Genomic DNA, 23,054 nt, shown 5'->3' with positions numbered 1-23,054 from the left:
TAAATTAAACATTATCATAAACAAAAAAGTATAATATATAAAAATTGAATATGTAATATCACACAATATTCGTCGGCAGGTGCGAAGTGCCTGTACACACTAGTATACATAATATTAATATAGACAATGACATAATTAATATACCAATCAAATTTATGACCACGAAAAGTTTATTTAACAAGCACTTATAACAATTTAAAATTTCCCAATCTTCTAAAGCCATGGGGATTGCGACATCTAAAAAAGTGAAAAAAATATTTAAGGAGTATGATACTAAGTTATTTTTTAATAAAAAATTAGAAAGTATAAAAAGAATATTTATATTTTAATATTAAACTCTCTTATACTACACTCACCATAAAAAAAAATTGTAATAAACTAAAATATATCTCAAAATGAATAAGAAATGTTAATGATATTATATACCTTATTTATCTCTTAATTTTAGGAAAATGATGATTGAATGTTTGGAGATATAGTTCTGCCAGTAATTGTTTTCCATTTCCCCATAAATTGTCTAGGTTGTATTCTATCTAAATTTTTTTTAGTATTATCAAGGTATATCTTCATTTTTTTAGGTAGAGAATTAATCTCTTTCAGAATGTGTAACTGTCATCTTAACAAGTATTGTTCCCAGGAACCCAACCAAAACTTTAGTCTTTTAGTCATCCTAGGATTTAACAAAATGTTATACTAGACCAGACATGGATCATATGTCCCGAACAATGTCTCACTCGATGTGCCAAACTAATCAGAGTGCTACTTTTTACCACTTTTTATTTTTAAAAATATTCTTTTATTCGTATGTCAATATATGATTGATTTGAGACAGAAAACATGACATAATTTGAGACATGTGATTCTCATCTACGCTGATCAACCAATACCTTGTTGGTTCTATCTAGGTTTGAGATAGCTAAAAAACAATTTTGTTATAATCTCTTCAAAGTATATTATAAAATTTATGTTTGTTGAATAGAAACCAAACATTATTTTTATTCTCTCATTGACCTTCAACTTCAAAAACCTATTTGTTGTGAAACATTCTGTCTTCCACAACTGACAATTAAATAATAAAGCTAAATAAATATAAAACGAAGGAATTGTGGAGCAACTCCATACAATAATCGAAATGAAGGAATATTATTTAGAGTCTAATATCTATAAATTGTTAGTATAAATATTTATATACAATTATACATTATTCACGGTGTTACTGCTTATATCTTAAGAGTCAAATATTAAATATGAATGATAATAGATGCGAATAAAAGAGAAAATGCATACATTGAGATGGGAGGAAGTACTTATTTTGCACCTCTGAACAATTTAAATTTACATTATTTGAGTGGTAAGGTGCATACAGTGCAGTATATTACACAAACAAGTTGGGATTTCTCTGCCATTACCAAAAACAAACATGGAATATTTCAAGAAAGAGCATAAGAGAGTGAAGAAAACGGTGCATGTGTTTTGACAATGCAACACTTAATTGTTAGTGGAAAATGGTGCAGATTACAAACACATTATGTACAATGGGAGAATTGATATTCTACAATATTCCTATACGTGCATTATCCACTTAAATAGGAAGGTACAAAACTAGGTTTCATTCAATGCCGTCAAAACCTTTACTTCTATGCATGTTGCCTTAGAATCTCGTAAAAAACATTACATGTCACGTGCTTTCTTTGCATCCACAAGTGCAGTTCTCAAGTTCATGGTGAAGTTTCTGAAAGAGGGTGAAAAGACATGCAATCAAGATCAACAAAGATGTATGTATGCAATCAAGATCAACAGTTCTCAACATAATTGATATTTTATGTATGTTAGTGACTATGAGTTTACAAGTTCAAATCCCGGAAACAATATATCTGCTTGTGGGGCCCGGACCCCATTACGTGGGAACCTCGTGCAGTGGGCCACCCTTGCTACTTAACATTATGCATGAAGTCCCCAATGAACAGTCCGAGTCAACCATAAGTTCAGCACATTCAGTAACATAAAGAAATCAGGACTTAGGAGAACAATTGTGTACCTTTTTTGAGTTGATAGAGATGATTTTATTAAAAAACCAGAGGCAGAGTATCCTCTACTGAAGACTGTATTTTTCATATAAGCTAAACTATTCACATAAAGAATAGTCTTCAAATAGAGCATTTTTCCTCTACGACTATGCATAGATATTAAAACCTATTCTACAAGTAAAAGCTAAGGTACTGTTACGCACCTGAACTTGACTTTGAAGACCTTTAATATGTTGAACAGCCAAATCTAGCATGTCTGAATAGCTTGTTTGCTGCATTAACATTTTTAAGCATAATTTTAATTTGAAACCAAAGTTAATCATAATACATATTCAGTGGATTATACTCCAATAGTGCTATAGAAGTTTAACCAATATCGAGGATGCACTTAAAAGTCACTGCTGAAGATAAAATATATGCATCAATGATAGATAAAGTATGAACTATGATCACCTTATCCATATTAGGTACAAGGTCCTGTAATTTCTTCAGCTTCCCACTTATTCTAGTTCTTCTCTCCTGTGTGCATAAACAAAATGACACTCGTTATGAGTAATTTTTTGTGTGTGTACTAGTTGTGATTGGACTCTAATTAGTTCATAATTTCCTATAGAACCAGATAATCGCGAAACCCATTTGTCTTGCATAAATAACATACCAGCACATAACAGAAAGCACATCTCATGGACAAACAACAAACAAGGAAGGCGAGAAGAATCACAGCAAGATGACTTACCGGCGAAGGACAGCAACAATAATTGTACCCGAAAAAAGAGGTTTTTGTTATTGATGTTGGACACTACCAATTTTAGCAAATATACTTGTATGCACAGTTTCATGCATCATTATTGAATCAGAAAAGGAAGGTAAAGGTTTTAATTCTCAGAAAATCTACAGAGAATAAAGCCAAAATAGTGTTTTCATAATTGCATCATACACACTAAAGCCTTAAATGAGGCAGGCCATTTTGCTGGCAAAATGTTAAAAGCTCTTTTTCAAAGCAAAATTTACTAACCCTTTCAGCAATACTACGTGGATGAGTAGCACAGCCTCGCTTAGCACGGATTTTACAAGGAACAGAATCCTCAGGAATATGCAATAGCTTCTCCACTGTTGCCATTTCCAGAGTTGTTTGTGGCAAACTAAACTGAAGAGGAGAATGAATCGAAATTGTAAACAGTGAAGCAGCAAATAATCTCATAAGTAATATAAATGACCTTAATACGAAGAGCACATAACTCAGAAACAAGGCAAAACTGAAATACATTTTTTTTACCTGAGATTCCAAGGCATCGAGACAATTCAGAATGTCACCATCCATATTCTTAGACCGTTTGGTTGGCGGGGCGGAGAAGACAATGGAATTAGAATTATCCCAAGGTTCCATTCCAAAGCTAGTGTTAGCATACGAATGCAAAGGTCTACGGTGGCCATTATCGGAAGTGGTGCCCTCCTCGATATTCTCATTCACCTCTGATATCTGAGAAAGAGAATCTTGGCCTGTGAAGCTCAATTGAGTCTTCAGCCTTGAGCCATTAGAGACATGACCATGGGAGGTGTAGGTCGAGGCACCCCTTGTGATTGTAAAGCCTGCTGCAAAATTTTGCAGAGTTAAGATTTCTTCCAACATGTTTTGCAATAAACATATGTGAAAAAGAATAATAATGAATTATGATGATAATGAACTCAATATCATTTGCCATTCATGCTTGAATCAACATTTTGACTGACTTCAAAAGAATAAAAATGGTTAAAGGGATTTTGTTTATTGTACATTAAAATTTTCTACAAGACCATATATTACTTTAAAGTGAGGTTTACATGACCAACTTATAAGTGAGTTAAGATTGAACCAATTTTTTGTTCCCAAATTTGCCTCATATGTTGAACTGTTCAATGATAACGAAGCAAAAACAACAATAATTAAGATATAAACTGAATTTTTATTTGAACATTGCATATTACCATTAGCGCGGGACGGCATATCAGATAAACATTTGAGACAATAAATATATGTTCGTTAATATTATAATTTATTCTTATTATATCAAGAGTGGATACTCATTTTTGGATCAAGAGTCGATACTCATAATCCCTTCCTCACTTTACATACATAATCACTAGATGATTTTTCTCTCTTCAAAATCTACCTCTATAATTTCTTTTTTAAATGTATTCAAATAATAAAAACGAACTAATATATAATCTCATCGGTTTTTTCTTATTTCACGCGATTAAGATTATAATACTCTATCTTATCTCATTTCTAATAAATCTCATAACAAATATCATAGCATTAACATACATCCTATCAATCACAAAGAGCATAAAGATAATCACGAAGGTTATAAAATAAATTTCACAAATATGAACTAGCTAAAGTTGTTGTAACTTTTCATAAGCTGTTCCAATAAAGTTTTAGAAATCTTATGAAAAAAAGCTTATATAGAAAGATCATAACTTATTCTCAAATAAGCCTTTCCTATAAACCCCTGTAAATATTAAAAAAGAAAACAACATGATGTAAGATTTAGAACATGAAATAAAGTTATAGTTATAGTTATAGTTCCATGAGTACGAGGATGTAAATATTATAATACCATTATCGAGGTGGTTGAGGAAGCCAGCGGGGGAGCTTTTCTGACGAACCAAATTGGTTGATCCTCCGCCCAACGCCAGCGAGCTCGGTTCCGACGAGTCACCGGAGAAGTATCGTGGAGGAAAAGGGTGGGATCCGGCGCTGATGACGGCGTCAACGGCGGTGGTAAGGAGAGAACTGGGGGCAGAACCGTAACGGGTCAACCCGGATTGAAAAGAGGAAGAAGAAGATGAAGAAGAATACATTGTTTGATTAATTTGTAAGTTAACGTAGTAATAGTTTCAAAACTCAATGGATTCGGATTAGAGATTAATGTATGAATTTTGAGCAACTTGCCTTTTACAAAAGTACATGTCTGCCAACTACTATGCCACTTGTAGAAACTTTAATGTTATAACTAAATTACATTCATTGAATCTTAGCCACTATGGATATAAGATATAGTTTTTTATAAAAAGATATATACGCTGACAATATAGAAATTTTATATATTATTATTGTATCGTATACTATTTATATTAAATCATTAGTAACTCTACAAAAAAAAGTAATCTGAATAATATAATATAGTGATAGTATATAAATCTTTATGTGAATTTGTTTTATTCATGGCATCTTGTGAAATACGGATTTGACTGCACCAATATATACTATTGGATATTTTGAATATAAAACAATAAATATTATGAGCTATGGTTATTCTTAGGACAATTTGTATGATAGTGAGAAGTGTGAGTTAATCTTTAATCCATGTTAATGTTTTGCATTTCAATTTTATTCATATTCCCTATCTTATTTTGGGCCTTACTCGGGTTTATGACGATAAGTTAGGTTTTACTAAAAGAAATAAGTAAATATATGATATGTCTTATATACGTGGTTCATGCGTCATATCATCACTCACGTGACTGAGTCAGATTTAATGGGGCCCACCGCTCCACTCACGTGCTCATTTCATTTTCCTCTATTTATTTATGCCCCCTCTTATACATTCTTGATATACTAAACAGTGCCACAATTCATGCTATTATTTTTGCTTTTCAAAGCAAAATAATTTTGTATTCATAACATAGACCCAAAACTACTTTCCTTAATTATGGAGGAGTAATATTTTTTTAATCTATCTCATGTGAGTATACATAAAAAAATTGTAATAATATTATTGGAAGAGGAATAATCCATGCCGGTTATCTCTAAACTTTGAAAGAGATGTAATAATCTTGATAGTGCATTATTATTATTATTATTATATTTATCATTCATATTTAATTATTGTGGACTCTTCGAAACAATAGTTTAAATAAATGGTAGATAAAATAACGAACTGTATATAAATATTTACAAATGTTACATATCTATAAATAATATGACAATGTAGAATTATTATTAGGAAAAGGTGCATCAATGTTTCATTTATTGCTTCTATGAAATACAACACTAAGAAACAATTATCCTCCCCAATGTGATTTTATCAATATCCCACAATTGTAATCAACTCAAAAGATATGTTTTCTTATGCAAATCCTAAAATTCTGAGGTAGAGAAGAGAACCCAACAAAGCAAACCTATCCCCACCAATGACCATTATTATGACTTAAAAAAAAGTGACAATAAATAATTGCCCCAACAACAATTTGGATATATATTCTAGAAGCTTTTTTGGTACAAAGAATAAGCACTCTTTCTTCTCAACTCACACTTATTATTACTTATTAGATTGCTGTGACAATGACATAAAAGCTGCTTTTTTTTATTTTATAAGTTTTGCTACATTATCATTATAAATCCCACTTTACCACTATTGAGATCTCCAAGATTTTCCATTTTCAAACCCATTCTTACTATAGTGATAATCTTGAATAGTTTTCTCAATTTCAGATTGTGTATTCATCACAAATGGACCATACTGTGCCACTGGCTCATTCAGTGGTTGTCCTCCAATAAGCACAAACCTTAATGCATTTGAAGACTTATTCCATACACTGACACCATCACCTAGGCTCAACACTAGGACATGGTGACTTGTAATTGGTGTGCAGCCTTGGAAACCAAAAACTCCTTCACCATCAATCACATAAACAAAGGCATTCCATGAGTGTGGAATAGTTTGGTGCAATTCTGCACCAGGGTTGAGAGTAAAATCAAGGAACATTGTTGGAGTTCTAGTGTAAACTGGTGAATGAAGTCCCATTGATTCTCCTGCTATAACTTTCACTTCAACACCATCTTCTTCTGCTGTTGGTATGTCCTCACTTAGAAGTTCTTGATAGTTAGGTTCAATCCTGAATGTAAAGTACAAAACAAACAAACAAAACATCATTACTTATATTCCAACATGGTATGATCATATGATTAATGGTCAGTATTTGTGGCCCTTAAGTCCTTAACCATAGTTATGGTTGAAATAATGCCACTTTGATAGTGAGTGCATTGATAAATTATTATATGGTCGGAAAGTATCACGATAGATGATTTCGGTCAATAGCAACATGACAACTAGCAAAATACATCTTCTTGCTAGTTAACTTTCTCAAGTGTCATATTGTTGTTGGCCGAGACCAAACCAATGACAGTTCAAAACCATATAATAATTTACATTAACTGATTAACATAACAACAAACCACAGTAGTATAATACTAATATTGTAACAGGTGTTAAGAGGAAATGATTAACTAAGTTTCACCACATGAATCCTTATATTATCTGAATGGATAATAAATATTACATTTTTTCTCTTGCAGATAAATTAATCCATAGTTGTATTCCCTTGTGAGTTCCTGCTCCTGCAGGCATTTCAGAGTGAACTATTCCTCTGCCTGCTGTCATCCACTGTGTAAGAAATGAATCAACTCAATCAAAACTCTCCTATTAATATATCATGTATTTTATTTTATAATGAGTTAAAAATGGCGGCTCAGTGCACTAGTTTCTACTTAATACGATCTAGGGAGAGTAGATGTATGCAATTCAATATTTGAACTCATGACATCATGGTCACTCAGCAACAACCTTACATCACGCTCACCCTCCCATTTTTATAATGAGTTAAGGTGACTTTACTTACCTGAACATCACCAGTTCTTATTGTACCCTTGCGTCCAGCAAAATCTTGATGAGTTATTCCTCCCTGAAATTTCATATATAAACAATGGCCTAAACATAGGTTCCAAACTCCCTCAAAAAAAATGAAATTCTTTCTAATTTGAGGGTAAATGTAACTATACCTGTAGCATGTAGGTGACAGTCTCAAAACCTGTGAATAATAATACAAACATGATTTGAAAAGTGGGTATTATGAGTGTTGAAACAAATATTTAGGTGAAATATATACCTCTGTGTGGATGGTCAGGAAACCCTGCAGGAGGGGTTACTGCAAAGTCAAACATGGAACAAACAAACAAACATGGTCTTAGAATACTGCAATTGTAATGCATGCATAAACAGACAAAATGAACAGAAGAGGAGCCAAAAAATGTAGTCAAAGTTGCACCTGAGAAGTAATCTAACATGAGAAATGGATCCAATCTTGGTAACTCGCTTCTGAAAATTAGATGCCAAATAAATCAATAAACAATCACTACCCACATCAAGATTTTAAAAAATGTATAATATTTGTTTCAAAAAATGAGTTTACTTAATGGAGATATAGAAAAACTAGAGAAAATTTGTTTATGTAACACTTCTAGATAATATAAGAACATCATTCAACATTTCTAGACAATATTGGAACCATATTCTAGACAATCACTACACACATCATTTATGATCAATTATGATTGATTTTTCAAAAAAAGTAATACAAATAAATGATTTACTAACTGTTATATAAGTGGATATCGAAATATGTTGGATGTTTTGAAACATGACATGAAGATGTAAGTGACTTGTTGTCCCAAATATCAACCAAATAAATCTGTTGTATAACTATCATAACTGAAAATAACAAGAATAACTAACTACCTTCCAATGCCTCTTCTAACAACTGCTCCATCACCTTCATGTTGAGATTTGGACAAGACCTTGTTCATAACCAACCTGGGAGAGTTGAAAGGGCATTGATGTAAAACTGACATGATGTTTTTATTTTCTTGAAAAATGAAACTAGCTCTTGTAACAGTAAAAAAAAAGTGGTTTTTTTCTAAGTTTTTCTGAAGATGGTGTGTGTTGAGTTGAGGAGTTAGGGATGAATATTTATAGGTATGAATGAGATGATGATTGAGAAAGGTGGGAAGAAAAATGAAGAAGAAGTCGCAGAAAAGATGGATAGGTAATAGGTTAGTTGGGTTTGACCTTGCTTCAATGGAGGCTGAGATAATATTATTATTATTGTTATGATTTCTATGTTGTGGTTGCACCAATTATATTCATGACGACAAGTTCTTGTCATCATGATGCAAAATCCCAATCCTTGAAATGTTCATGAAAGTCCCTATATAATCATTTGGCTACAAGAAAAATAATCCTTAGACACTATAATGGATGGGGATCACACTTTCCTAATGTTGTCTCCTTTTCTATTCAAAGTCAATTCTATATCGACGTGTAAATAAAAGAAAAAATTTAAAAATAAAAAGTAATATTTTAATTGGCTTGTAAAAGGAAATGAGATATCATTGGAGACATGTGATTTTTGTCTCAATATAATTGTATTCAATCTAATATTCCATAATTTGTTTATTAATGAGTATTTTTATTCTCATAATACATAAATAATTAATCTTTTTTGGAATGTGTGATTATTTCTCTAAAGAAATGTGTACCCAATAATCGAACTCTCGACCATTTTATCTTTCTCTAGATCTAGTGATAACTTATACCACTATATTAACATCCTCTTGATAAACGATTGGTTTATAAGTGAGATGTATCACTTTCTGATAGTGTATGAAAATTTGTCTAAATTTTTTGTCTAATGATACAACATTACTTAATTAAATATAAGTAAGTTGTTATTGTTAGTTTATGAATGAACATTTTTTGTTTCCAAAAACTTGAAAATGAATAAAGTGACAAATAAAATTGAGGTGATAAAACTAAAGCTTTCTTAATATCTGAGATTTCTTAACAAAAGTAGAGATAAAAGGCCACGTTAGGAAACAATACTTTAGCTTTAAATTCCACAATACTTGTAGTTCTATGTATGTGATATGTAGATATAGGTTAGATATGATCTCATAAAGTAAGCATGAAGGCAATAATAGAATGGTATGAGATGGCAAATATATTAATGATGATATATATTTTGGTAATACCAATTCATCTTCTGAGATGTTTTAGTTTTTTTAATTTGTTTTTCTGCATTTTGAAATAAGATTAATAATTGTGAAGTTGTTGAGTTTAAAATAAAAATATGTCTCTACAGTTTTGATATAGTATAATTTAAAATATGTATCAACTATACAACTAATGCAAAAAAACAACAACTTGAAAATGGAAAATAATGGAGAAGATCTGAGTGATGATCTACTTACTTCAAAAGTAAGTTATCAATTCTATGAATATCTAATGGTTTAGATATATTCACTAATTCAAATCATTAGATTTCCCTATAATTAATGTTAGGATAAGAAATGAGTTTAACAAACTTACTCTTGGAGTAAGTAAACCCTTCCTCATCTAATCCACCTAAGACACACATGTCTAGTACCAAACAATCCACAATTCTATTGCTATTAGCTTTTCGGGCAAATGTCTTTTTAAATATACATGACTCAATCAACAATAAGTTGGTTTAGTAGTATAAGTTTTCGGTAAATATCTAAATAGATCAAAAATCAAATATTCAATTCATTTCAATAACACTTATTGAAGAGACAATCAGACATTCGAAATGGATTAAATTGTTCCATATGAACATATAATTGTTTATACCAAATAACCATGCTCAATATTATAAATTTGGGATTCACATGACACATGGATATATATTGAAGGCCCAACCCATGTGAAAGCAAAAGAACATAGTTGATAGATCCAATTTCAATAAAAACCGAACAATTTGAAAAGGTTAGGGAGAAGGTGCAACAGAAACTGAAGCATAAGGAAGTGAAAACTATGGGAAGCAGAAGAAAAGAGAAGATTGAGAATAATAATAACAAAAAGCGAAAAACGATTTCTCCAATTAAGAGTATAAAAAAAAATAAGCAGAAAAATAATAAGAGTAATGAAATAGAGAAAACATCTCCAACTTCTGCTTCAGCTTCGGAGCAATTGGATTTCTTTGTGGAACAGTTTCAATCTGCAAACGCTCTTCAACTTTCTTCCCTCGAATTGGAATCCCTCAAAGGTATTCTTCTTATTCTTCTTTTTGCTCAAATTCATGTTAACGAATAATATAAATTATGTTTAGGTTTTTTATTGAGGAAATCATATTAACATGTGTAATAGTTTAGAGGAAAAGAATGTAAGGAGGGAAAGTATATAGAGTTTTTTATACTGTCATTGCATCATTCACATTCATTTCTAATCATCATTGACTTTTAAATAAAAGTAATGCAAATGAATGGTGGATGATACAATGGCTGTGTAAATCTTTACACTTTCACCGTATAGATGTTACTCATAGTTTATACCTATGTGATATTTTGATTGAAAAAACACTGAATAATATCTGTCTTGTCATAATGAGAAAAAGCTTGGGTGCTATTTTTATGTGCTTAGAGTCCGGAATTATTATTTTTATTTCGACATTTATGGCATTGTTTGTGTTCTAAATTATGTAATTCAAATGTGGCATTCATCCTTAAACTGCATTTTGTTGTATGATCACTCTTATTAATATGCTTGTGTTTTACTTTTACCTTCCATGCTGCACTCTAGTATCTATTGCAGAAAAAATGCATCTGGTTATATCATGGAAAATAACAATTTTCTTCAGATGGAGAATTCAACTCAAAATATCATTGCCTAACTAATCTATTTGGGAATTCAAACTTAATATGCTTGTTGGTTATATTATGCAGATACATGCATTTTGGAGCTGCCACAAGACTCGCATTTAGACGTCAATGCGTTAGGAAAAGATATTAAACCAGCTTTTGGCGCATCGTGGAAAGAAGTGCTTTGTGAAGGGAAGCTTGTACAAGGGGAAATCGATGCTGGGAGTCCGGCTGTTCTCATTATAAGTTCATCTGCCTTAAGATCCATAGAGCTTTTAAGGTGTCTTTACTTTTTTCTTTAATGGGAATAAATATATGTAGCCTAAGAGCATGCTTGTTATCACTTTTCTTATCGTCTTTTTGTCAAAAGGAACTGAAATAGGAGAAAATGAAAGAAGGGAGCAAAAATGATCTACCTGTAAACACCAACTTGCAAAATTTATTTTCTTCTTATTCCTTGTAATCAATCATCAAAAAACTAATTTTCTTGTGCAGGGGCTTTCGCTCTTTTACTAAAGAATGTCATGCTGTGAAGTTATTCTCAAAGCATATGAAAGTTGAAGAACAAGTAAACTCTGCACCTTTTCCAACTTTGTTCATATATCAATTTTAATATGTCTGATCTGTCATAGGGCATGCATGGATTTAGTTAATTACAAATAGGAGAGATCAATTGACACTGGTGTAAGACTTGATGCATGTCAATTTTATACACCTATATCTTATTGGCTCTTTGATCCTTCTTCATGGAAGCCCTGATTTTGAATTGTGGCCACTGCAGGTTTCTTTGTTAAAAAACCGTGTTAACATTGCTAGCGGCACACCTAGCAGGTTGGTCATTCTCAATATTTAAAATCTGCGCATTGTGAAATTTTTAGTCATGGAAACCTCATGCTTTGAAATTACTCTTCCAACAACTTTAGGATAAAGAAGCTCATTGACATTGAGGCGTTAAGCCTTTCAAGGTTAAAAGTGCTTGTGCTTGACATGCAGTCTGATGTAAAGGGCTATTCCTTGTTGACCCTTCCTCAAGTCAGGTTTGGTTATATCTTTTATCCTCCATATGTGTGATTTTATGTATGTGAGCAATATTAGCAACATGCACCCGAACATATTTTCTTTAACAAACCCTCAATTATTCGATAGATTTCATGCCAGACTCCCTAAATTGAAGAGTGACTTAACGGGTCTCGCATGAAATCCGTCGAATAATTGAGTATGGGTTGAAAAGTGTGTTTAGTCTGCAAACAAGTTTATTGGCATCCCATTTCATCAAGCTAACCTTATTGATGTTACATTACATGTATTAACTGATTGGCAGAGATGAATTCTGGGATCTGTTCAAGAATTATTTCTATCAACCGATGATTCAGGGTGATCTACGCATCTGTCTCTACGGTCCATACCAGCTAGCGGTCCGGTTAAAAGGCAAAAAAGGATAACCTGTATCTGATAAAGAATGACATATTGACATTAATCCTCTTGAGACTTGTATTTTTACAATAATTTTGATTCCAGACTTGCAATTATCTTTAAATGATATTTTGTGTTTTGATTAGATGACTAGTGTAATATTTGCTATTTTTTTATTGGTAACAGAATGACTTCCCCTTCAAGTGTTTATTTTCTTCATATCAATGACATAACAAGGCCATGTACAAAATAAATATATGACATTTGCCTACAAATTAGTAATTTTTAAACTCGTACATACACATGAAATGAACTTATCTAGGATAGAAGATTCGTTCATTTTCAAATATTTCTTCTTTTCTCAAAGAGATGCCATAACCCATAAGAGGGGAGAAACGAATGTAAAAGGGAGCCGAATATTTCAACTAAAAAAAAATAGAGTTGAAATCTAAATGAAAATGATGACTTCTTCAACTTGTAAAAGCACCAACAATAATAGTGACAAATGTCTACAGATCTACCAGAAACTTGAGTAAATTGAGGGCTACAACTTTCTTTCACAATGTTATTATATACTTATAGAGAAAAACATCCCTGACATAACTGATAATAAAATATATGCTTGTTTATATATTAAAGATTACCACTATCAAATATCACCTATAAGTCAATGACTATCATCTATTCATAATCACTATGTTTTCTTAAGGACAAATGTGAAATGAAATTTTCTATAAAGTTAAATTTCATTGATTTGGGGAGGGGATGAAGCCCTTTAATGCTAAATTCAAGTGTGTAATGCTTGCCTCATCCATTTTGTAGCTGACCATTTCTCCCCAGAGAGTACCTCACATGATCCATGAACACTATTTGGATCTGACTGTCCATCAAGTCCCTGAAAATACCAACCATACATATAAAAAGGTTGATTATATGACAACAAAACTTTCCATCATTAAGGTTCTTTTAAGAATTGCATGACACAAAAATTACTCTAATTAGTATTTTTTATGACAAGTATAGTTGGGATGCCCTATATACAGTAATTAATGGTTGTTACAGAACAAGGCAGAAGGACATGACCTTGCAATGGATGTTATCAATACAACAGAATATGGTAAATACTAATATACCAGATAAATGGGAAAATAAATCAGGGAATTGTTTTAAAACAAAAAGGCTCTCTTGATCTATTAATGATACATATAGTTTTAAACAAAATATTGTGAACAAGAAATTTCAGCAAATTTAAAGTTCCTAGCAAATATGACATTAGCCTGTATTTTATTATATTTGTAAGGACTAGTTTGGCAATTAAAAATGATAGATTCTCTCTTGGGCTTAAAGGTACAACCCTAAACCAAAAGAAAAGTACTAGAACAACTAAGATAAAAATAGCTGCTTCTATTTCATAATTCCCATAAATGATGTTCTTAACAAGCAAATTAACTATACTAACCATACTCCAGAAAAGCACTGCATTTCCTTTAGTTGGTTTCACAGATAGACCTTGGACAATTTTCCCACCACAGCTACAATCACCAGAACCAGCCTAGAATGCATTGCATATCGTTAACAGCAGCTTTCAGTACAGTCAAAAAGTCCAACTAGAATGTCAGGCATATAATACTGGTTGAAACTGGTACTTAGCACATAATAGATAGCTAAGACTATAGTGATTGTTCTTAAGGTCGCTCTTAATAGAATAATAACATTCTTATTTTGTTCTCCACTAGGGTATTCTTATTTTATGTTATTAAATATGAACAATGAGAGAGAAATAAGAATATGAAGAGATAATGAAAAATGTAGATATTTGGTTAAGAATATGGTAGGTTGTGAGATCCAAATAAGAAAAAGAATGGTGTTTGTCATTGTGAGGAAAAAGGTAGATATTGTTCTTATTTTATAGGAAGTTGTAATAAATTATAAAGAATGTGTGGGACCCAAATAAGAATGAAGATATTGTTCACCATTGTGTTACAAATTGAGCATATATCTAAGTTGAAGGTAATATCAAATATAGTCAACAAAATACTTTAATTCAAGAAGAGAGAGACTGTAAGAGTAACATAACTAGTCTATAAGCAGTGATCATACTGATTGCATGACAATCATCCGGCAATCCATTTTTTAGCAACTATTAAAACTCGCATGATTCAAAGTGCAACTAAATAAAAGGGAAGTCCAGTGTGCACGAGGCTTCCAGTTAGTGGGGTCTAGGAAGGGTAGATGTACATAGTCCTACCCGCACCGCACGTGGAGGATTTGTTTTCAGGGTTTGAATCCGTGAACTCATGATCACTAAGCAACAACAACCTTATTGTTGCACCATGCTCACACTCTTATGGTTCAAATTTTAACTAATCATCATTAATAGGAATGCAGAATAAATTTTGGAATGAAGCTAAGGTGCATGAAACAGAAAACTTCGACAGTTATAGGAACTAAACAAACGATATATGTAGATACAATTGCTGCATCAGCCTGCCACCCAAATACTTTAGATTTAGGCAGCTCATATGGTCCGGAACTAAATCTAGAGCAACAGAATATGTTATATGACAAATTTCAGAAGACAAGAAGCTTACCATTGGGAAATATGTTTCTCCTCCCTCAACATTGTCAGTTAAATACATAAGCATTGTAGCTATTCGCTGACCACCACGCTTCAAGTTGAACTGTTTCAGAAAAGAATGAGACAAAGGTAATTGGTGCCACATGAACCAATTCTTATGCTTAATATAACAGTGAAAATTGCAAAGAGATGAATACAACTCACAATATCAGAAAAGTAGTCGAAATGAGGTTTGTAAAACTGATTCTTCTGATACCTGTGCTGGTGCAGATGTTAGGCTTGATACTACCAAAATCTATCTTTCTTGTTTAGAATAATGTAAAGAAAATATGGCATATCCTCACCTCAGGACGTGAATAAGCTCTCCATTTTCAATGGGTATTTGAGCATAGACAGATATTCTTTTTTCAATTGCCTGGTTAAGAAGGGTGGACATGTTTTTAGCAGAGTTTGCGATTAAGGCTAGCCAATAAAATATGATTATGTATTCAAAAAATCTACATATGAAATTAAAGGTTTAAAGAAAACCAAAATTTATATAAGGATGAAAAAAGAGTAAAAAGCAAACATAATCCAATATCATTAACTGATGCAGGACGCACTAACATCAAGAAAGTGTGCGCTTTATTATCAAATTATCTCAAAATATTTCTTTAGTTTTACTCTGGGGCTGACCAAAAGAAGCATCGATATTACATGGGACAAGGTCACAAGGATATGACGCAGAGACACAACAAATTTTTAGAATTAAAGTCATAACAACAACATATAAAATTAGTAAAAATTAACAAAAAATAGAAATGTCAAATTAAAAGAGAGAATGAACAATATACCAAAAAAAAAAAGAGAATGAACAATGTACCAAAAGAGAGAGAAAATCAATGTTTTAAAAAGATAAATACAATAGTTGTCTAATTATTATAGGATTTCCATGTGTATTACTATAAAAATTCACAAACTACAAATAAAAACAATGTAAAAATGTAGCAAGGAGTATGTCCATCCTTGGGCTGACCATTTTACCAGACACAAGGTAACGAGTCCCTACTATTTAGGGATACTAACATTAATGAGCTGCTAGTTACCCTTATCCGACAAGGTAAGTGATAAGGACATAATTGTAATATTGTAGTTAGTTACTAATAGAATTGTAAAGGGAAAGTTAGTTAGGGAAATGAGTTGTATAAGTAACTTCATCTACAAGTTACTTAGGAGAACATGTACAAATTCATTCACAATATACTCTTCTTATAACTCTTGTATAATTCAATAAGAAATTTCAGATTCTATTCTTCTTTTCATTAGAATCTCTACCCTTATTCACTTGAGGCTTCGAATTCATCATTGAATTCCTACTTTTCACAAACACCCATATCAGTTAGTGAGTCACATTTACTGGTTTTAGGTTTGCAGTTTGCACCAATGTATTATTGGGTTTTCTTCTAATTCCCAAGTTTTGTTTATGGGATTGTTGGATCTCATTCCTTGTAGAACTAGGATTCAATTGCAATTCTTGTAGGATAAAAAAGTCAATTCAGTTGTAATGCTTTACTTTTGAAGATAGTCAGATTTATGAATTAACTTAGCAAAGTGCACTCTTCTTGATTAGGAAGCAACCAAACCCAATGTGTGAAACCAACCTGAGGGAGCATAGGTATGGCACAATATGTCAAAAACCAAACCACTCAAATAACCACCCAACAAGGGTTTGGTTCTATGCAGATGGGCAACTGATCTATGTTTATAGGAGATGGGAGAAGCTAAAAGATGGCCTAATAGTAGTGAAGGCCTATTGGTGTATGAGAAAAGGAGAAGGGACAGAGTGAAATATGATGAAGGAATGGAGTGAAAGAGTGGGGAAGTCTGTTGGAAGGGACTAGGGAGAGAAAAGTGAGTTACATACTGGACAGTTGGCAAGAGAGGGGGTTGGGGGGCAAACCAGCAGAGAACTGGAGATCTTCTATACCATCATTTCTCTATCTCTCTATGCCAAGCCAATAAAATCATGTCAACTAATAGCAGTTATTGTTTTTTGATAGATGATAAAAAAAATTATTACCATAATTTTATTAGTTGAAATAATTATATTGGTTTGGTATAAAGATATAGAGAGATAGTGGTATAGAAGATCTCCATTTGAGTGTGTGGCTAGAACGTGAGAAGGTGAGGGACTGAGGGGGATATCTGAAGAATTTAGAATTGGAGTGGATGGCCTTGGCCTATAGGAGGAGAGTTCATTATCTCTAGTGACCATTCCAGAATTTCTTTTTCTCAAATTTTTACTATTTTCCTGCGTTTTGGGGTGCGGTTTTTATCTGTACTTTCAGACGCATGCCAGTGTTGCAAAGAGCCATGCTCCCCTTTTCGTGCTTAATTCTATCCCATAATTTTCAGTCCTATCATATGCAAATAGAGATTTAGTGTGTACCAGATCAGGAAAACTGTCCAATTGTATGGCTGAAACAGCTTGAGCTGTGGAGGCTTTCAGCACTATCCGACAATTAAAGTGCGAAATTAAAGCATTAGGGGCAAGTAAAGTTGATAACTTACCTGTACTCTTGGATATTTCCTCTCTTTTCTACTCAAAAACATACCATTGCTTGTCCTGACATCACTCTGGATACTCTGTACAAGATATAAGCACGATCAATGCTCATGAAGAAATACAAGCAATTCAAAGTTCAAATAACAACTATATTCAATTAGATGCAAATGACCCAAAATGCACATGCTACTAAATGTCTAAATTTGTTTTTATATATAACTCCTTTTCTATTTGATCTATTTAAGTAGGAAAGGAAGCATATGAAAGTAATTGTTTGGCCATGTTGGTGGAGGCAAAATAGGTGCTACTACTTAACATCCATTCACAGTAAGTCAGTAACTGATTTTTCTATCTAGGTCTTTGCCTCTCTAGTTTCTAGTTTTCTACATACAGGCTTCGTAATCTCCTACAGTGAAGTATTTTGCAGGAGATGGTTGGAAAGTGAGACGGATAGTACATAAAGGAAATTAAGTTATAATTTCAAAATAATTCTTAAACTGGACTCAAATCTTCCACCATTTGAAGCTTGGTATTCTTCTTTTGAGGTTGTAAATTCTCATTCATCCCCCACCCCCTGTTACAGAGTAGATATTTTCTGCGATCAAGGTCCTCCGATCATTGAATCGGCCAATTATTACTTTTCGACATAAAAGGGGAGAAAGAAATAACCAATTCAAAAAAGCAAATTGGTTAAGCAGTTTAATTTTTTATAGAAAAAGAAAATATTATTAGAAGAGAAGGGATAATCCTCACAAAAATAAAACCAAAACTTCGAAATTACCCAAAAATGGTTGTGCAACAAAGCAAGCTAGTCTGCATATCTACATATTAACAGCACTAAAAAGTCCATAGGTTTTGCACCAAAGCTAAGCCAAAAAAGCAACCATATCCCAGACATAATCAAGAGGTGAAAAGGAGTCAATGAAAATTCTAATGTTCCCTTCCAACCAAATACATCAAAGAACACTGTAAAGGAATTTTGCCTTCTTTACGGTGCCAAAACCTCTGAACTTATTAAGCGGGAAGGAGTGCATGTCCATAGGGCAGATCCATCAAATTGGTTAAGTAGTTTCATACAGAATAGAAACAAGCTGACAACTTATAAGATCGGTATATAAGCAAGTTACTGTCTATGCATATATATTTTGTCTGTCTTCCTAAAAGGCACTTAGTAATCATATGAAATTCCAACCTGCTAAAATTAAGAATTCTCAAGGTGAAAGTAACAATACATCATTGAACAATTGAAACTTCAACCCAACTTCACCAGCTAACATTTATTGATGGCTATGAACAATCGAAATGAAAAAGAAAATAAAATTGTCAATGTACCTTTCCAGTATTTTTATCCACCACTGTTGAATTTTTCAGGCGAGGGAGGGCTGTAGTCCTGAGATAATCACATTCCTGTAAAGGTAAAAAAAATTAATACACAGACATCTAACCATTATCTGCAGAGTTCTTTAGGCACTATCTGATTTTTTTTAAAAGTACTGTCAATAGCCCAGGTTGGTATTTGAACCTCTTCCAATAGATATCGAGATCTTATCTTATATGTGACTAATAAGAAAAACATACTTCACAGATTGCAGCCTACCACCACATGAGAAAATATTTGCCCTCAAATAGATGCTACAACAAACTTAATTGACAGCTGAAGCACTGAAACAGACTCACTAAATTATACTTTCCAATGTCATATCATCCATATATGTGACCCAAAGAGCATAAACCTGGGTTGTCTTTTGTAATAGAAGTTTTATTACAAAGTGGGATAAACATTTGGGTCCATATTGTTGAACCTCTACTTTATAGATAAATAAGACCAAGAAGCACCATTTTAATAATGAAAATGAAAGTCAGTAATCAGAAGGATGGAGTTACCTCCATGCTCAGGAAGTTATGCAGTAAAATAATTCGTGGAGACCAGCTAAGCACTTCAGGTTTGATCTACATCAAAGATTGAGGATCACAAAATAATAATCACCAAAATTTTCACATACAACTAAAATATGTTCTCCCAACCATGAGAAGGATTCAAATAGCAAATAATTCTTTGTTGAAAAAAGGTTCATTAGACACTAAACAGAGACAATGGTTGTTAAGTTAATGAGTCCAGTGCACTGGCTGGGACATGCACAATAAGAGTGATGCATTAGAGCTCAAACAGTTAGAGGCTCTTAATATTCATATATGCCCAAGAAAGAATTCTTCAAGCACATATATTTCATTTAGGCAGAAGAACACCTTAGTCTGCTTTTTTCAGATGAAGCATTCAAACAACCATACCTCAGCAAATCAAATGTATAGAGATTGATATTTTATTCATTATATTTTATGTGAAGGCCTGTGATTGTAACAAAGAAGGCGCGAGAACAATCTGAAATGTTAAGTTTATAGTTAAAAGGGGAGGGGCAGACATACATATCCAAGTCGAAGGATTTTTGATTCATTGTCATTATTCCAAATATTAAGACCTGAAAATCAGAAGAAAAAATTGTAAAATAAATGTGAAGAGCTCCAATCATGGAAAACTGCACTCTATTAAGTAGCAACAGATCTTAAAATAATTTAAAAAAACAGGCATACTGATACTATAACAAAGATAATATGTTTTCTTAAAAATAAAAGGAAAAAGAGTATGATGGAAGATATAAAATTCTAGGCAAAACTGAACAAACAACAGTAAATTTAAATATATACTGCATGTAACGAATAACAGTAGCAGACATGGAAGTAATACTCTAGCAGGCACTTATTTGCACTTTAGATATATGAAACATATATATAGCTGCTGGAAATTTATAAAGAGTTTAAAATCAACGCATCATGAGGTAAAAAAAATTACACTGTCAGCATATCATCCAATATTGATGATTTGTATTACTTTTGTTTAAGAACTTAACATATTAATGGTAAATGATTTGTTAGGGGTATAAAAAGGTGTACATATTTAGTTCATTTATAAAAGCAACAAAACTTTGAAATAATACTAACCTCTAGGCAACTGAATGTAACTACTCTCAAGTCCACGCAATCTTCTAAATGGCATAGACTCGGTGTCTAAAATGGACAAGTTAGTCTAACATATTATAAGAATAACAAACAAATATATAAAGTTCTTTAGATAGGATATCCCTATATCACATAAATCTTATTTGGTTTCATCTATTGTCAATAAAAAAGTTAAGACAGAAACATTGTTCCAAACATGTCTTATGACTACTTTATTTATTTCCCAAAACATACAATTCTTGTAACAAACAAGTAAGCCACGATAGTACATGAAAAAGAGTATGAGTTTATACCGTAAGAGTCTTCCAATTTCCGTATGAATGCCAGCTGAGAGAGAGCACCTGAAATTCAAGAAAAGAAAATCATCCACCATTTGATCACGAAAATATATGAAACTATATCATACTATTTTAAATTATCTTACAAATAATATGTACATATAATTAGATATAAAGATGATATATATATATATACATAATCACTCTATCATCTACTGTTCATATTTAATTATTATTGACTTTTTAAACAATGTAATACAAATAAATGATGGATGAATGTTATATTATGATATTCAAACTATCTTATAATATTCTTAGGGCTGAGATGATTTCATTTATCATTTATCAGAAATCCTGTAGTCATATAAATAGATGTTAATGTTATATTTTTTATCAAATAATCACAATACACTACTAAAATTTCCTATGTTCAACTATCTTTTCTTCTTTCCTATTTCAAATCTAATCCCAATAATTTCAATTAATATAATCAGAGAGTTTAAAATACACATAGTCATGTAAAATTTCATATTATTCATTATTAATTTATATTACTTTTATTGTATTTAACACTGGATGATTTGATGAACACTTAGTATGCATGTTAAGTCCATAATCAAAATGTTAAAGTTGCCATATGGCACAATAAAAAATATGGCAAATTTAATATAAAATTGAATGTAATATCTAAATATTGATAATGTAAAGATTTATATATTGTTGGTGCATTATTCATTTTTTATTTAGAGTTTAAAATTTGTGTATTGATAGTGTAAAGTTTTTTACATTGTCAGCACGTCATTCACCATTGATTTGTATTACTTTTGTTTCAGAGTCAATGATGATTAATAAATCAATGGTGAATGATTGACTGCCAGTGTAAAAAACATATTTACATACATTTTTACCATCGGTACATACATTTTTACATTTTTTCTCTATAAAATTAAGAGTGTAATATATATACATCGTGTAAAAAATTATAATTATATTATTCATCATTCATTTTAGTTTATTTGAATAATCAATGGTGATTAGATATGGATAATGAATAATGCAATGACAGTATATACAAGTCATATATTATCACTGACAAATAAATGTAATGAGTTTTATACATCCTTGTATTCATTTATTCATGTTTATCATCGACTCTTCAAATACAAATAAATCATAAATATTTGTATATTAATATTTAAAGTAACAATCCATAGCCATTACATATTTAATGCTTATAATCGACTAATTTCCGATATTTGTTGCATTTCCATGAGAAAGTAAATATAAAAAGTAGTTTAACTAAGGAAACGATGGATGGATGAAAAAACGAAGAACTCAAATAACAATGATGAGTTTAATTACCTATGATCATTCCGACGGTGACAAATGTGAGAAGACTGAAAATGATCCTCGACGGTGGCGCCATGGTCAGAGAATTCAACACAGAAGAATAATGAATTTCAAAATTTTATTACACTTTCGCCAATTGTAAGCTTTTTCAAAAATAAAACACGCCGCCAAACCACTCCATTACTCTTAATGCCCATTGTTTTGTTGCATTAATTAAACTCTTGCTTGCTTTCTATGGGCATTTGTTCACATATTTAATAGAAAATAAAATATTTGGTATAAGAAAGAAAGATAATTTATTTTTTCCAACCACTAAATTATAACATGTGTATAATTTAATCATTCTCTATAAAAATATTTCTAAAACTAA

At 31.8% G+C, this 23,054-nt stretch overlaps 4 protein-coding genes across 6 annotated transcripts; 1 reads left to right on the top strand and 3 right to left on the bottom strand.

Moving 5' to 3' along the window:
* LOC109346471 (transcription factor bHLH128-like) lies at positions 1,452 to 4,994 on the bottom strand. Of its 3 annotated transcripts, none has more exons than XM_019586043.1 (6): positions 4,628 to 4,994; positions 3,304 to 3,617; positions 3,043 to 3,174; positions 2,481 to 2,546; positions 2,231 to 2,299; positions 1,452 to 1,732 (listed from the first exon to the last, which is right to left on the bottom strand). In XM_019586043.1, the coding sequence occupies exons 1-6, from the start codon at positions 4,869 to 4,871 to the stop codon at positions 1,679 to 1,681; spliced, it is 879 nt and encodes a 292-aa protein (XP_019441588.1). In that variant the 5' UTR covers positions 4,872 to 4,994; the 3' UTR covers positions 1,452 to 1,678. The 3 variants fall into 3 exon arrangements, with proteins under 3 accessions (XP_019441588.1, XP_019441589.1, XP_019441587.1); XM_019586044.1 differs by having other exon boundaries at positions 3,304 to 3,560; XM_019586042.1 differs by having other exon boundaries at positions 3,304 to 3,620; positions 4,628 to 4,993.
* On the bottom strand, positions 6,390 to 8,826 carry LOC109346470 (pirin-like protein). The gene is made up of 7 exons (XM_019586041.1): positions 8,588 to 8,826; positions 8,118 to 8,167; positions 7,959 to 7,997; positions 7,852 to 7,880; positions 7,692 to 7,754; positions 7,353 to 7,456; positions 6,390 to 6,908 (listed from the first exon to the last, which is right to left on the bottom strand). The coding sequence occupies exons 1-7, from the start codon at positions 8,698 to 8,700 to the stop codon at positions 6,425 to 6,427; spliced, it is 882 nt and encodes a 293-aa protein (XP_019441586.1). The 5' UTR covers positions 8,701 to 8,826; the 3' UTR covers positions 6,390 to 6,424.
* LOC109346469 (uncharacterized protein C3orf26 homolog) lies at positions 10,635 to 13,091 on the top strand. Its single transcript, XM_019586040.1, has 6 exons — positions 10,635 to 10,913; positions 11,590 to 11,785; positions 12,001 to 12,073; positions 12,287 to 12,336; positions 12,429 to 12,542; positions 12,827 to 13,091. The coding sequence occupies exons 1-6, from the start codon at positions 10,682 to 10,684 to the stop codon at positions 12,945 to 12,947; spliced, it is 786 nt and encodes a 261-aa protein (XP_019441585.1). The 5' UTR covers positions 10,635 to 10,681; the 3' UTR covers positions 12,948 to 13,091.
* Positions 13,519 to 22,777, bottom strand: LOC109346468 (prolyl 4-hydroxylase 1-like). Its single transcript, XM_019586039.1, has 12 exons — positions 22,697 to 22,777; positions 21,350 to 21,397; positions 21,039 to 21,104; positions 20,466 to 20,518; positions 19,926 to 19,991; positions 19,374 to 19,448; positions 18,047 to 18,121; positions 15,841 to 15,911; positions 15,701 to 15,752; positions 15,510 to 15,599; positions 14,378 to 14,470; positions 13,519 to 13,813 (listed from the first exon to the last, which is right to left on the bottom strand). The coding sequence occupies exons 1-12, from the start codon at positions 22,758 to 22,760 to the stop codon at positions 13,706 to 13,708; spliced, it is 861 nt and encodes a 286-aa protein (XP_019441584.1). The 5' UTR covers positions 22,761 to 22,777; the 3' UTR covers positions 13,519 to 13,705.

This window comes from Lupinus angustifolius, chromosome LG04 (genome assembly GCF_001865875.1).
Source record: "Lupinus angustifolius cultivar Tanjil chromosome LG04, LupAngTanjil_v1.0, whole genome shotgun sequence".
Classification (NCBI taxonomy): domain Eukaryota; kingdom Viridiplantae; phylum Streptophyta; class Magnoliopsida; order Fabales; family Fabaceae; genus Lupinus; species Lupinus angustifolius.
The sequence above is the reverse complement of the archived record's forward strand: the minus strand, read 5'-3'. Positions and strand labels throughout refer to the sequence as shown.

Bases quoted from the DNA above. Each gene is read 5' to 3' on its own strand.
- LOC109346471 (XM_019586042.1), bottom strand. From the start codon at position 4,871: ATGTATTCTTCTTCATCTTCTTCTTCCTCTTTTCAATCCGGGTTGACC. The intron at 2,547-3,042 runs GTTAGTAAATTT...TTATGCACACAG, and splicing joins CACGTAGTATTGCTGAAAGG to GAGAGAAGAACTAGAATAAG. The intron at 1,733-2,230 runs GTGCGTAACAGT...ACCCTCTTTCAG, and splicing joins GTCTTCAAAGTCAAGTTCAG to AAACTTCACCATGAACTTGA.
- LOC109346469 (XM_019586040.1), top strand. From the start codon at position 10,682: ATGGGAAGCAGAAGAAAAGAGAAGATTGAGAATAATAATAACAAAAAG. The intron at 12,074-12,286 runs GTAAACTCTGCA...TGGCCACTGCAG, and splicing joins ATATGAAAGTTGAAGAACAA to GTTTCTTTGTTAAAAAACCG. The intron at 12,543-12,826 runs GTTTGGTTATAT...ACTGATTGGCAG, and splicing joins TTGACCCTTCCTCAAGTCAG to AGATGAATTCTGGGATCTGT.
- LOC109346470 (XM_019586041.1), bottom strand. From the start codon at position 8,700: ATGTCAGTTTTACATCAATGCCCTTTCAACTCTCCCAGGTTGGTTATG. The intron at 7,457-7,691 runs GTAAGTAAAGTC...TTTCTTACACAG, and splicing joins TAAGAACTGGTGATGTTCAG to TGGATGACAGCAGGCAGAGG. The intron at 6,909-7,352 runs GTAATATTTATT...CTTTACATTCAG, and splicing joins TTATCTGCAAGAGAAAAAAT to GATTGAACCTAACTATCAAG.
- LOC109346468 (XM_019586039.1), bottom strand. From the start codon at position 22,760: ATGGCGCCACCGTCGAGGATCATTTTCAGTCTTCTCACATTTGTCACC. The intron at 18,122-19,373 runs GTACATTGACAA...TATCTTGTACAG, and splicing joins TGGATAAAAATACTGGAAAG to AGTATCCAGAGTGATGTCAG. The intron at 15,753-15,840 runs GTGAGGATATGC...GCACCAGCACAG, and splicing joins GAGCTTATTCACGTCCTGAG to GTATCAGAAGAATCAGTTTT.